The 16372-nt window shown below is 34.4% G+C and overlaps 1 protein-coding gene across 1 annotated transcript in view; it reads right to left on the bottom strand.

Moving 5' to 3' along the window:
* Nucleotides 1-16372, bottom strand: part of RADX (RPA1 related single stranded DNA binding protein, X-linked) — a 62047-nt gene that overhangs the window by 38275 nt on the left and 7400 nt on the right. The window contains exons 2-7 of the mRNA XM_068533364.1: nt 15110-15252; nt 13762-13954; nt 3494-3602; nt 3202-3293; nt 2972-3094; nt 60-164 (exon numbers count right to left, since the gene is read on the bottom strand). Coding sequence (XP_068389465.1) covers nt 60-164; nt 2972-3094; nt 3202-3293; nt 3494-3602; nt 13762-13954; nt 15110-15252 — 765 coding nt within the window. The remainder of the gene's footprint in view (nt 1-59; nt 165-2971; nt 3095-3201; nt 3294-3493; nt 3603-13761; nt 13955-15109; nt 15253-16372) is intronic.

Here is a 16372-nt window from a genome sequence, read left to right as displayed (position 1 = left end):
TTTAATGAAGAGAAAATACATTAGATTTCCAATAAAGTATATACAAAGAAAATGCTCACCAGTAATAAACATGCAACTCTCATTTGTAGTAGTGAGGTAAAGCAGTTTAGGTACTTGAGTGTCATTTCTGACAACTTTCAACTGTGTACACATGAAATGTGCCACTGTAGAAAATGAAAACACTTATGAAATTATTTCTGCATTTCAAATGGGAATACCAAGATCAGGATTTAACAGAGTGCTTCTCAAAGTTTAATGAACTGAGGAATCACCTAGGACAATTGTTAAAATGCAAATTCAGATTAAAGTAGTTTTAGTGTAGGGCCTGAGATTTTCCACCGCTAATGAGCTCCTGGGTGATACTAGTGCTGCCAGTCCTTTGACCACACTTGGAGCAACAAAGATCTAACACTTAACCTTTTCCTTTAAATAAAGGATCTAACACTTAACTTTTCCTTTAGAAAGTACAACGGCCGCACCTAACTGAAGTCACTGCTTGCTGGACAGTTGAAGACGGCAAGAGTCTTTCTAATTGGCCACACAACTGAATGTGAATAGTTATTTTCTACAGAGAAAAAAGCTGAGTTCCTCCATGATGCTTCCACTGATTAACCCAATCTAACACTGATCCCTGAATTACTCTGACTCCTTCCATCAGATAGGGCTACACAATATTAATTTGAATTTGCTTATGCGAGTGTTTTACTTGTGTTTATCTTAATTAGACTTTAAGCCTCAAGGAGAGGGCTTATACCAGCTATTATTTTGTTTGCCTTGCTAACCAACTGGATAGACTAAAAAGAATTCCTGAAAATGAGATTATAATGTCTTCAGACCAACTACTTTCAAAAGCTATCAACTGTTTTCAACTATCAGGTTATTTAGGTAAAGTTTACTTATCCAACAATATTTTTAAAATTTTAACTCACTGCATGCCAAAACATTTACGGTCTTCAAATTAGGAAATAAATATAAATACTCGTAATTTCATATCAACAGTAAGCTCTCATTTGAGAATAAATATTTCCCTAGAGCATGATAATATCTATAAATTTGTTTCCTGTGTCTCACATTTACTAGTTCTTTATTTTGTAGCAATGAAAATAAAGAAAATCTGTTCAAATGACCAAGAATAATTCTCTTGATTTATATCACTTTTCCTTTAATTCAAAAACTGTACAAAGATGTGAGTATTCATGATTAAAGACGTTGATATAAGAATACGAAAGAAACCTCTAATTCTAATTTCATGGTTGTTAAAAATCAGACATTTGGACCTAACACCTTCTGGCTGTTTGACATCCCTCTGGACCTTTGTTTCCTCACCCGTAAATTTGTAAAAACATCACCTGTTTAAAAGGTAACTGGGAGTACAAAATGAGATAATATCTATGAGCAACTGGTATATAGTAAACGCTCAAAATTACTTCCCCTTAGTTCTTCACTTTCCTTAGTCAAAAGTAAACAAGATGCCCTACTACCAAAGGATTCTGGTATTATTCCAGAAGACCCTTGGTCATGTTCCCCTTCATAGGCCTGAAGCCCCCTTAATACTCACCATTTATTTTATGATTTTTTTCCTTCACTCTTGGTCAAAAGATGAAAATGAATTGTGATTATTGTCAACTATTGTACTAGAGTAAATCTCACCAAGGTCCATACAAACCTTTCTTAAAAGATATATTTCACATTTTCACAAGAAACAGAACGTGCATGGATGGCAACATTTCTGTGAAAAATCGTTATCCAAAACCTGTGTCAGTTTGTTGTTTAAAGTGGCTACAAAGAGAGAGGGACCTGGCCCTAAAGCCCATCTAAATTGTTATCAGGGATCATCACAACCAATCATCTGTGCCCTGAGAGAAGTTATATGAAAGGTCATGGCCCCACTTACCTTGGAAGCCCATGCCTTGGTTTTGGCCAAAACTCTCTTTCTGCCCTCTCCTCCAATAACAGTTGGGGTGATGTTCAGTTCTACTCATATATATTTACAAAATTTAATCCCACAAGCAGAGGGTGGATTCTAATGAGGTAATATCCGAATGGTGTGTAATACTGTTTTACAACAGAGAATAAAGGGGTAGCAGAACAGCCCTGTATATGGTCTCTAGGTCTCCTGATAGTCTACAATTTCTATCTTGTTGCTCATTAAAAAAAAATACATGTAGTCAAGGTTGGGAATTTCCCCAATGTTGGCAAGCACTTAACAATCAGTATTTTATCCACATAATCATTTGGAAAATAGGAAAATAGCACACCAATACCTAAAATAGTTTTATGTCACAAATTCAAATAAGGAAAAATTCACTGAAGTTGTTAAAAAGTATTAGATATACTTTTATCCTTATCATAGTAGATCTGAAGACTAACTTGTTATATAAAACACATAATAGGACATACTTAAAATGTCTTCAAATAAATAAAAGTAGTGGAAAAAATCAACACCAAATTAAGTAAAATATTGACCAGCTGGTATAACACCACCAACCTAATATTAATTCCATACTCAAATGACATCATACTTACCACTGTCATTATTTAATTACACAGTATGCCAATCCTCTACTACTTAATTCTACATTAGTAAAGGCTTCATTGTGTTTAATGGGGTCTACTAAGTCGATTTCCAAATGGATACAAAGGAAACAGACTATCTATGTTTTAGTTTCACTGAATTTTAAGTTTTTATGTCTAAAATGCTAAAAATGGGAATTGATAAGAGCACCTGTTTTCTGAAAAACTAGTTTCAATCCCAAATTAATTCTGAATAGAAAACCAGAAGGTGGTTAATATCTGTTAATACCAATTATAATATTAATATAGAAAAAACTTAAACATGCTATCAGACTGCTTGAATTTGCTAACTCAATATCATGGCATTCTGTAAGTAAGTCAGTATACTCTATCATTTTTTTTAAGTTAATGCCCCCACTTCCAAAAATAAAATGATAAAAATATTGAAACTGGGTACTTGGGTAAATATTTTCAAAGACTTCTGGCTGAGATGTAGAAAACAGTTGCACTATGAATGGTTGTTCGGAAGTCCCATCAGCAATGTGAATCCAGCGATATGACCAAAACTCTTCACGGCTTTCTATATGGATAGAATGTTAGAATAAATGAAGGTAACTGATTATGCACATATGAACACAGAATTATTCACTGAAATACTTTTTATGACTTTCAATATCAAAAGCTTACCCTTCTTTTTTGACCGCTGGACTCTTCCTACATAAACTAAAACGCCAATAACATCACAGATACTATTTTGTGGCATATCATCCAGTTCTGATCTAAAAAAAGCAAAATTATTAAATAGATATTGTATTTTTAAACAGTGAAAAAGCGTTCTACAAATATGACTGTGAAAATGCACATCTATCTAACTGTTACAGCATAATTTTGGGTAGATTCTGAGCAAATTACAATACATTGTTTCAGTAACAAATATCGAAAATTAATATTTGAGATATTTTACAAGAAGCTATTTTACCTTGTGATAAAACGGTAGTTTAATTTTGGCAATCTCCATTCTGATTTCACCTGCTCTTCTGGAATGATAATTATATTATTTGGAGGATCTCGAAGGTTCAGGCAGATTTCTGAAAAACAAATATATTACTTTAGTATGATATTTAATACATATAAAACAATATACGCATATAAATCACACAGCAAAAAATAGATTGAACACTTTTGAGCCCACCACTAAACCTAACAACTAGATCATTATCAATAGCTTTCTTCTACCTATTCCGACATTATCACATCCACTTATCTCCCCAACTAAAGGTTAACCGTACCTTAAATTTTGTGTTTCATCATATACTTAATTTAAAAAAGTTTTTTTTTTATCACTTACGTGTTCTTGCCCAGATAGTATACTGTTTGAATTTCTTTGTTTTTGAACTTTAAATGAATGGAATTTTACCATAATGCAGTATTCTAGGGCTACTTTTTTCACTTAACTTTATGGTCCTAAAATTCATCCATGCACCTGCATGTAGCAATTTTTTTCTCATTTCTACTGCTGAATAATGTTCCAGAGTGTTGATATACTACAATTTTATTTACTCTTTATCGTATTGCTGGACATCTGGATTATTTCCAGCTTTTGTTGTTACAAACATGGTCACTATGAGCTTTTTTCTACATATCTCCTTGTACACACAGGCAAAAGCTTTCTAAGGTATTATATCCAGGAGGGAAACCCTGGATTGTAAAATATGCAAATGTCCCACCCTATAGGATAATTTCAAACTATTCTAAAGTAGTATTTATTATTTATTTATTAATATTAATAAATATTTACTAATATTTACTGAATATTAAATATTTATTTAAACTATTAACAGTTCAGCAGTGATGTGCAAGAATTCCCACTGAGCCACATCCTCTCCAAATTTTGGTACTGTTAAAATTTTTTTTTTTTTTGGCCTCACCATGCGGCATGCGGAATCTTAGTTTCCTGACCAGGGATCGAACTTGTGTCCCCTACAGTGGAAGTGCAGAGTCTTAACCACTGGACCGCAAGGGAAATCCCTAAATTTCTTATTTTTTATCAGTCTAATGACAGAAAATGACAATTTGCTGTGGTTTTATTTTGCACTTCCCTTATTACTAATTATGTTCAACAACATTTCATATACCTATGGTTCATTCATGCATCCTCTTCTGTGAAATACCTGTTCATATTTTTGCCCATTTTTCTACTGGATTGTCTTTCTCTTATTTATTTGTATTACTTCTTTATATATATGTTGAATACTACTCCCTTGTTGATTATACCATTGCAAATATCTTCACCCAGTTTTTGGATTGTTTTTTCATTTTGGGGGGCTGTCTCTTGATGAACAAAAGTTCTTAATTTTAATGTAGTTAGGTTTATTAATATTTCTTTTATGGCTACCATTTCTGTGTCCTATCCAAAAAATCCTTCCTTATCCCAAAGTCAAACAGACACTTTCTATAAGTTCTTCTAAAAGTTTCGCCTTTCACATTTAAGTATTTGATATACCTGAAATTTATTTTTATACGGTATGAGTTAGGGATATAATGTCATTTTTTTCTCATATAAAATCAATTGTCTCAATACTATTTACTGAATGGCTCTTCCTTCCTTGATGATCTGCACAGCACATCTGTTGTATATCAAAATTTTATACGTCTAGGGCTGTTTCTTGACTTTGTATTATGATTTGCTGGTCAGTTTGTCTATATCTATACCAATACTACATGGTTATACTTTATAATAATTCTTGATATTTGTAGGACAAGTCCTCATTCCCTCTTCAGCCCCTTATTCTTTTTCCTCAGAGATGTCCTAACTATTCTTGATAATTATGTGCTTCCATATAAATTTTAGAATCAGTTTGTCAGTTCCAGAAAAAAAAATCCGATGGAATAGCACTAAATTTATAGATCAATTTGGGGGAACTTGACATACTTATGAAACTGAGACTAACCTCCTGCCTGGGAACATGGGATATTTCTCCATTTATTTAGGGACTCTTTAGTATCTTTCAAAAAGTATTAAAATATTCTCCAAATAGGTCTTACATATCTTCTGTTAGATTTATTTCTAGATACTTTATAGTTATTTTTGACAATGTAAATTATGTTTTTAAAATTATAATTTCTAACTCTTTGTTACTGGAGTGTACAAAATCAACTGACTTTGGTATATTGCTGTTACAGCTAGCTTTGCCAATATCTTATTTTTCCCTCTCTCTCTTTTTTTTTTTGGCTGCACCATGCAGCTTGTGGGATCTCACTTAGTTCCCCGACCAGGGATTGAATCTGGGCCCTCGGCAGTGAGAGTGCATAGTCCTAACCACTGGACTGCCAGGGAATTCCCTATTTTTTTCAATTTTATTGAAGTATAGTTGATTTACAATATTGTGTTAGTTTCAGGTATATAGCAAAGTGGTTCAGCTTTATTTATATATATATATAAAGTATATATACATATATTAATTTATAAATATAATTCTAAATATATATTTATATATATATTTCAGATTTTCCATTATAGGTTATTATAAGATACTGAATACAGTTTCTTGTGCTATACAGTAAATCCTTGTTGCTTATCTACTTTATGTATAGTAGTTTGTATCTGTTAATCCCTTTTTCCTAATTTATCCTTCCCCCCCTCCCTTCCACTTTGGTAACCATAGTTTGCTTTCTATGTCTGTAAATCTGTCTCTGTTTTGTAAATAGATTCATTTGTATTATTTTTTAGATTCTACATATAAGTGGTATCATATAATATTTGTCTTTCTCTGTCTTACTTCACTAAGTATAATATTCTCTAGGTCCATCCATGTTGCTGCAAAAGGCAATATTTCATTCTTTTTTATGGCTGAGTAATATTCCATTGTATTGATTATATATATATATATATATATATATATATATATATATATATATATAAATACCACATCTAAGCCAATCGTCTGTTGATGGGTACTTGTTTCCATGTCTTGGCTATTGTAAATAGTGGTTTTATGAACACTGGGGTGCACGTATCTTTTTGAATTAGAGTTTTTGTCTTTTCTGGATATATGCCCAGGAGTGGGATTACAGGATCATATGGTTAACTATTTTTAGATTTTTAAGGAACCTCCATACTGTTCTCTATAATGGCTGCACCAATTTACATTCCCACCAACAGTGCAGGAAGGTTCCCTTTTCTTCACACCCTCTCCAGCATTTATTATCTGTAGACTTTTGATGATAGCCATTCTGACCAATGTGAGGTGATACCGCATTGTGGGTTTCTTATTATTTTTAATACTTTGTGTTATCTTGGATTTTCTTTGTAGAAGATCTAATTTGTGAATAATGACAGTTTTGTGTTTTTCTTTAAAATTCTTATGCCTTTGGTGGGTGGCCAAGATGGTGGAGTAGGAAGACCCTGAACTTACCTCCTCTCGTGGACACACCAAAAGTACAACTTACAGAGAAACTACCTAACAGAATGACCTGAAGACTAGCAGAAAAGATTTTCCACAGCTAAAGACATAAAGAAGAAGCCACAACAAGTCAGGTAGGAGGGGCGGAGATGTGATATAGTCAGGAAGCACCCCCCTCAGGTCGGTGACCCACTAACAGGAAGGATAATCATAACCACAGAGGTCCTCCCCAAGAACAAGGCATCTGAGCCCCCCACACTGGGCTTCCCAGCCTGGGGGTCCTGCACTGGGAAGATGAGCCCCCAGAACATCTGGCTTTGAAAAGCAGCAGGGCTTATGTGCAGGAGAGCCAGAGGGCTACAGGAAACAGAGATTCCACTCTTAAGGGCACATGCAAAATGTCACATACTCTGAGTTCCAGCACAGAGGTAGGTAGTAGTTTTAAAGGAGCCTGGGTCAGACCCACTTGCTAATTTTGAAGAACCTCCTAGAAAGGCAGGAGGCAACTGGGACTCTCTTGGGGACACAGATGCTGGTGGCAGCCATTTTGGGGAACTCCTTCTACCAGGAGGACACTGGTGTTGACAAATGCTAATTTGGAGTCCTCCCTCTAGCCTATTAGCTCCAGGGGCTTACCCACTCACCAGCTGGCCAGCATGGGTCCTGGGACACCCCCGACACCAAGCAGCCAGTCCTGTAGTGACCCAGCCCCACCCACCAGCAGGATGGCACAAGCCACGGCCCCACTCAACACCCCCCCAGGGGCTGCCCCGCCTACCAGCAGCCAGCAGCCTCCACACAAGGCAGGGTCTGGCAGCCAAGCAGGCCAGGGGCTGCCCCGCCTACCAGCATGCCCAGAGTAGTCAGCCACAACAGGAGGGCCCACACAACCCACAAAGGGGGCACTCCTAGAGCATATAGCCCTGGTGACCCATGCTTACATGGTCAATTAATCCATGACAAAGGAGGCAAGAATATACAATGGGGAAAAATAGCCTCTTCAATAAATGATGTTGGGAAAACTGGACAGCTATATGCAAAAGAATCAAACTGGACTACTTTCTCACACCATATACAAAAATAAACTCAAAATGGATTAAAGACTTAAATGTAAGACCTGAAACCATAAAACTTCTAAAAGAAAACAGAGGCAGTATGCTCCTTGACATTGGTCTTAGCATATATTTTTGGATCTGTCTCCTCAGGCAAGGGAAACAAAAGCAAAAATAAATGGGACCACATCAAACTTTAGCACAGCAAAGGAAGCTATCAACAAAATGAAAAGACAGTCCACTGAATGGGAGAAGACATTTGCAAATGATAATCCAACAAGGGGTTAATATCTAAAATAGACAAAGAACTCCAACAAACATCAAAGAAAAAGAACAACCAAATTAAAAAATGGGCAGAGGACCTGAATAGACATTTTTTCCACAGAAGACACACAGATAGCCAACAGACACATGAAAAGATGCACAACATCACTAATCATTAGGGAAATGCAAATCAAAACCACAATGAGCTACCACCTCACACCTGTCAGAATGGCTATCATCAAAGAAGACAACAAATAACAAATGTTGGAGAGGATGTAGAGGAAAGGGAACCCTGTGCACTGTTGGTGGGATTATAAATTGATGCAGCCACTACGGAAGACAATATGGAGGTTCCTCAAAAAATTAAAAATAGAACTACCATATGATCCAGAAATTTCACTTCTGGATATTTACCTGAGGAAAACAAAAACACTAATTCGAAAAGGTATATGCACACCAATGTTCACTGAAGTGTCATTTACAATAGCCGAGATATGGAAGCAACCTAAGTGTCCATTGATAGATGAATGGATAAAGACGATGTAGTCTATATATACATACAATGGAATATTACCCAGCCATTAAAAATAATGAAATCTTGCCATTTGCAACAACATGGATGGATCTAGAGGGTATTATGCTAAGTGAAATAAGTCAGACAGAGAAAGATAAATACCATATGGTCTTACTTATATGTGGAATCTTAAAAACAAAACAATCAAACAAACAAAATGAAAAACAGACTCATAGATACACAATAAACCAGCTGTTGCCAGGGGAGGGGGGATGATATAGGTGATGGGAATTAAGAGGTACAAACCTCCAGTTATAAAACAAGTAAGCCAAGGGAATGTAATATACAATAAAAGATATATGGTCAATAACATTATAATAACTTTCTTTGGGGACAGATGGTTACTAGACTTATCATGGTGATCATTTCATAATGTATGCAAACGTCAAATCACTATGTAGGACACCTGAAACTAACATAATATTGTACAGCACTATGTCAACTACATTTCAATAAAAATTTCTTATGCTTTTAATGGATTTTATCTTCTCACATTGGCTAGGATAGCCTGTACAACAAAACAGAAATAGTAATAGGAGGCCATCAATGTTCCCCATTTTAAAAAGGAGTGTTTCTAAATTTTCCCCATTAAAAGTTGTGTTTGTTGGGCTTTCCTGGTGGTGCAGTGGTTAAGAATCCGCCTGCCAATGCAGGGGACACGGGTTCAAGCCCTGGTCCGGGAAGATCCCACGTGCCGTGGAGCAACTAAGCCCATGTGCCACAACTACTGAGCCTGTGCTCTAGAGCCCATGAGCCACAACTACTGAGCCCACATGCCACAACTACTGAAGCCCACGTGCCTAGAGCCCGTGCTCCGCAACAAGAGAAGCCACCGCGGTGAGAAGCCTGCACACCCAACGAAGAGCAGCCCCCACTTGCCGCAATCAGAGAAAAAGCACGCGCGCAGCAATGAAGACCTAACACGGCCAAAATAAATAAATAAATAAAATAAAATAATAAAATTAAAAAATTTATATTAAAAAAGTTGTGTTTGTTGTTATGTTTTGATTTTGCAAACATCCTTTATCAGTTATGGAAGGTTCCTTTTCTCGCTATTTTCTTTTTAAAATTTATGAATGTGTGTAAAATTTTAGCAAATGTGTTTTGTGCCTCTATTAGGATGACCTTCTTTAATCTGTGTGGTGAGTGACACTTATAGATTTTCATATGTAAAACCAACTTCACATTGCTGGAGAACAATGCAACTTAGTCACAGCGTGTGATCATTTTCCACATATAACTGAATTCAGTTTGCTAATCTTCAATTTTGAATATCTGTACATATGGTCATAGCTGAAGCTAGCCTTTAATTTTCCTCATTCATAATATTCTTGTTTGGTTTTGATTATCAAAGTTATACTGGTAGCAAAGAATGAGTTAGAGAGTATGCCCTCTTATTCTATTCTCTGGAATAGTTTTGGAATGGTACATTCCTTGAATGTTTGCTAGAATTTGCCTGTAAAATGGTACCTGCCTGGTATTTTCTTTGTGAGATGATTTTAAACCTCTGGTTCAATTTCTTTAACAGTTATAGAACTATCTGGGCTTTCTATTTCTTTAATGCCAGTAATATTTTTCTAAGAATTTGCTATGTAGCAAACAAAGATTAAACCAGGATGAAAATAATTGCTTTCTTATTTTACCTATTACCATCCATGTGACTACAAAATTCACTTTTACCTTTTCATGTACGAGTGAGGAAGGTTTGTATTACACCTTGCACCTAGAAAATGGTTTGCATTTTACAAAGCACTCTCATAGCCATAGTTACTCAGTTATATTCAAGGTCCCCCCCAGCTCTAAAATGCTAGGATTTTGAATCAATTAAAAACCTCCTTTGACCCAAACCAAAAACACTTGATGCTATTATCTCAATATGTATTATGCCACACAGTCTGAAAATCTCAAGACTTTAAAAGGTTTATTATTTGTGTATGCCAACTGAATACTATTTTGTATATGGGGAAAGAATGATATACAAAATGGCAATATACAAAGTATACATTACCAGCAAATAATATGTCCTTTTTTTTGCAATAGAATTTTCATCTTTATAAGCTTCCATTTATTAGTTTTTTTAAAAAATTGCATCTTAGTTTGTATAACTTGGAACTGTATGTGTAAGTATGAAAAAATAAACCAAGCTAAATTACCCCAATAATTTGTCTTCCAACATCAACACCTAGAAGGCAGTGATGGTATCACAGATCTTTATTCCTAAACTGACCAAACCGGCCCCAACTACATACGCTTTCTCATTTTTCCTCTCATAAAATTTAAACTACCCTGCTATTATTCCTAACCCTCACTTATACTTTCTCCAATTCAACCCATTCTCCCACTCTCCAGACCATTCATTCTTTCCTCAATTTCTGTTCCTCTCCCCTTCCATTCATTCTTTTTTCTTACTGTTTACTGTCAGCAGTCTTTCATTTTACTGTAATTTGTTCATTTTACATATGTTACCCTGTTAGACTAATTTTAAGGGTAGAATTCTATATTACTTATCTTTGTGTCCCTTGTGCCTAGCATGGTTTACAGAACTTTTTTTCCCTTCAAAAGATCATTAATCATACTGAGGTTTTAAAAGATCATATATCAATAGTTTTCAACCCTGGCTGTACATTAGAATCACCTGAGGAGTTTCAGAGACACACCAACGTCTTGGTCCCCTCCTCAGAGTAATTAATTCAGAATCTCTGAGGGTGGGGTGCTCGTGATTCTTTAAAGCTCCCCAAGTGATACTAATGTACAGCCAGTATTGACATCTACTTATACACGTAGACTTGGCAAACTATGGCCTGTAGATGGCTGCCTGTGTTTTGCAAATAGAGTTTTACTGTAACACAGCCAGGCCCATTCGTTTACATATTATCTCTGGCTGCTTTCACTCTATAAAGGCAGAGCTGAGTTGTTGTGAAGAAGACTATACTGCCTGCACAGCTTATAGTACTCACTGTCTGGTTCTTTATAGAAATAGTTTGCTGACCCCTGATAAAGAGGAAAAAGGTCCTATTACTTATCAAAAAGGTATGGGATAACAGAGACTGATGCTAACACTAATAAGTAAGACTGCTGTAAAGGCTAAAAGGCACGTTTTCAATATATTCTCATTAAGGCTCTCACTTTAAAAACGATTTCTATATTTGCAATTATTCACTTGAAAGTGTAAATAGCTTCTCATATCCTAAAAAGAGAGTTTCCATTATGAAAATCCGGCCCTATAATTCTACGTAGCAGAGGTAGCATACAGCTCAATCAGTTTCACTGCTACGTTCTAATGGCTGTTTATCTACTTGTCACATGCTGTCTATTGTCCCACTTTCCATATGTTTTTAAGGTTTAGAAGCAGCTATTAGTACAGACACATTTCTAGATTTGTCCATAGACACATAAAAACTGTGATTGAAATTAATTTTCTTTACACCAGAAAACACTGTATTTAGTAAAAAGAACACTAGGTTAGGTATCAGGAAAACTAGGTTTCAATTTTCACTATGCCAGTGATTTATTATGTGACATCAACAAAGTTACTTAGCTTATCTGTTATCGACAAAGAATGTCTCAGTTTTTACTAAAGCAATTTTGTCACCTGGAGATGCTTGGTAGTGGGAAAGAATTTATAAATTGGCAGACACAATAATACACATTTTGAATTAGCTTCCTCTCGCTAAATTTTACTACATTTTCTTAATTAAGTCTCAATAGCAATATGAGTTTAATTTCTCCTGTAATAAAGAGTAATGAGATGATGGACTGGTTGTACCAAACTATCTAAGTAATGACTTGTTCATCCAGCAAGACTGATGTCTACCAAATGCTTAAGATTTTAATAGAGAATCATATGAGATTTTCCTAAATATATATTTCAGTAAATAGTGAACAAAGGCTACATTATTTGAACATTCTTTACATAATTAAGCTTAATGGGTCAGCTAGGGAGTTCAGAATACACAGAAATAAAGGTCCAGTATAAAACTATGAAAAGCCAAAAACAATGCTTAAAATTGTTGAATGATGTGTCCTACAATTTTGAAAAAGGGAAATGCAAAAAAAATCATATGCACATCTTAAAGCAATCACTTACTATATTAATTCTAATGCTCCCAAAATATTTAGGATGATGCCAAGATGTCAATACTGTGATATCAATACTAATCAGGAAGAGCCCTTTCAAGATTGTAGCAATTGGTAACATTTAAATATTGACCACAGGTTAGATAGATAATAGTATTATATCAACTTTAAATTTCCTGATTTTGATAACTATACTGTGATTATGTAATAGAATGTTCTTGTTCTTAGGAAATATAGAGTGAAATATTACTGAAGTGTTTAGAGGTAAAGGGGTATGTATGATGGCTGCCACTTACTGTCAAACGGTTCAGAGGTGATAAATACATATGTGTGTGTGTGTGTGTGTGTGTGTATATATATATATATATATATATATATATATATATATATATATATATATATATATAGTGGAGGAATGATAAAGCAAAGGTAAATATTACCAATTGTTGAATCTGTGTGAAAGGTATATGGGAGTTCTTCATACTATCCTTTCAACATTTATGTAAGTTTGAAATTATTTCAAAATAAAATTTTGACAAAAGCCTTTTCAAATAGCACCTCGTAGTAACAAAAATTATACTCAAGTCATTAATTTAATATTTTAATACAAAAAAATGAAAGAAAAATAAGTACATCCCAAGCGGCACTCATTCATTAATCAACAATATATATCTCAGATGATTTTTCTTAAAAAATGCAATAATAAATAAACATATTTATTAAGTGATTGCTCAAAAATTTTTATGGATAAAAGAATTTAAAGTCTGTCAGTTTCTAACAGCTTCAGTAATTTTTAAGGGCTTTTGACTGATATGGTACTTTGCAAATTTATACAAACAAAATAGCTATAAAATAACAAATTCATTGAATACTTAACCCATTGTAGAAATTAGTTTGACCCGTGGATTCACAGGGAGAGGCTTCATCCTGAAGGGGTAACTCTTTTTAATAGAATAATCTTGAAGCAGAAGAACTAAACCAACGTGCAAACTTTTATACCACTCAGGACACAGGGCATTCCACATAATCGCTGACACTGTGCCTGAACTGTCAGCAACTTCCAAAAAGGTCTAGGAAAAAAAGAGTAAAAGCACATGCATATTTGTTACTTTAACCTACAGAGTGTTCAAATTTTATTTTAAGAATGAGGAAGCAAAACTATAGGAGAATCACTGAATAATTTATCATATGAGAGACTCTGTAATGACGAAAAGTTATAAATGAAGAATTTTTAGTAATATGAGAAAATACTTAAGAAAATGTTAAATGATACAAAATTTTATGTACAATATGATTCCCATTTTGTAAGATAATTTACTATGATATATGCCATAGTTATATGTAATATATGATAGGCATACATATATGCATAGATGTGCATATGTGATGACATACATATGATATCACAGATATGTGTATATATATGATATACACATACAAAAAAGGGGAATAAAACACACTTTAATATTAACAGTGGTTCTCTCTGAGTGGTAAGATTTGGGTTGATATTATTTATCAGCTTTATATATCTTTATACATTTTCCAAATTCCCTGTAAATATGTATAACTTTTACTATAAAAGCTTAATAAAGCACCTAAAATAATTCTTGATAACATGTGGAAATACAGTAAAATGTTAAGTTTAAAAAAAAACACAGGACAGAAATCAGCACCATATGGCATAGAGAGTCAAGATAACAGAAAAGTGTCAGATAGATTTGACAATTAGGTCTCTGGTGAGTGACCAGCTGAAGCAAAAAGTCAAACTAATTGTGTTGAGAAGTAAAAGGGAGGCAAGAAAGTGAAAACATATAGTGTAGACTACTTCTTCAAGGAGCTTGCCCAAAGAGAAGGACAGAGGGAATACAGGAGTCCTGATGTCAAACGAGATTTTTTTCCTTTTTTAAAATGGAAGACTAGACTATATTTATATGCTGGTGTAGAAAGCACAGTAAAGAAGAAGAAGTTGAAGATACAGAAAAAGGTGTGAAGGAGACCAGCTGGATCAAGGGAACTAAAGGGCACTAATACAGAAAGAATTTCTTTTTCTATAAGAAACTACATAGAAAAATACCTTGAAATATATATTTGTTCATTTTTAAAATTATTAAGTTGAACTTTAAAATATGTTATTTAAACATAAATTATCCTAATAAAGAGTCAGGTCTGTAAGTTATAATTCATGAGTGCTAAATTAACATATAATATCTTATCACTACTTATACCTGGTATGGCTCAGTCATCTTTTTATTGGGTTTTCCATAGTATCGCAGTTTTGATTTATGCAAAATTCTCACAAGCAATGCAGGAAAATTCTTTCTGCTAGACCAGGTCGTTTCAAGGTGAGAAAGGGAAATTATTCTGGTATCTAGAATACAAAAAAGAAAAAAAATCTTACTAAATATGTCATGGTAATTTCAAAATTCTATTTTATATATTGGTTAAAAATGGTAGCCAGATCATACCCAAAGCAACTCCTTCTCACCAGCTAAACCAGTCTGTATACTTCTCACATATAAAACTTAGTAATAAACATTATCCCTAATAATAATAGCTAAAATATATATATGACTTACTATATGACTAGAATATAGGTAAATACCTATGTTAACTAACACATCTAGATGGAATGTTCCATCTGGAATGCCCTCTACCTCATCAAACTGTGTAATTACTTCCTGGAAGACTTGGATCGAAACTTACCTCCCTTAAGAAAAAACTCAATGCCATGGAATATTTTCCATGGCACTTATATATTTAACTTATAGAATTGTTTCATGATATATTTCTTTACTGCCCTCACCTTAGTCTCATATGTATAAGTTCGAACTTTCCCAAACATTCCAGACATGGTCCTGTAACAGGGCCTTTGCACTTGCTCTTCCCTGGGTCTGGAATGTCTTCCTCTCATATACCCAAGTGATTTCCTCTTAGATACCCGAGTGACTTTCTCTTCTCCTTCAAGTTTTGCTCAAAGGTCACTTTCTCAGTGATGTTAGCCCTAACCACCCTATAGAAAACTGATCCCCTTACTTATCTTCCATCCCATCTTATTTTTCTACATAGCACATATTACCTTCTCATATGCCATATAATTTACTTTAAAATGTTTTAATCTCCAAGCCTGCTAGCAAGTGCCAAAACTGCTTAAAAGCTATTCACCATCTTTAAAAGATTAACTTGTATTTCTAATTTTATACTTCCTTGGTTAAGAGGGGTTCCATCTGCAATTTTCTCCATTTTGCTCTCTCATAGCCCACAGTCCCAACTTTTAAAATGTGAATTTGTATTTTTTCCAATATTTATTTCTCTAAGGCATCCTCCACTTCCATTTTTATTTATGTAATGTATCACCTACTCAACTTTGGCATGAAAACCATTCTTGTAATTTCTTTTCAATAAGAGTTTAAATGGCCTTTTATAACTACAACTGTACCATTAACACTGCCCCCCCCCCACTATTTTCAGTATTAGGATATCTTGTGTAA

Source organism: Eschrichtius robustus, chromosome X (assembly GCF_028021215.1).
Source record: "Eschrichtius robustus isolate mEscRob2 chromosome X, mEscRob2.pri, whole genome shotgun sequence".
Classification (NCBI taxonomy): domain Eukaryota; kingdom Metazoa; phylum Chordata; class Mammalia; order Artiodactyla; family Eschrichtiidae; genus Eschrichtius; species Eschrichtius robustus.
Note: the sequence above shows the minus strand (reverse complement) of the source record. Positions and strands in the feature narration are given on the sequence as shown.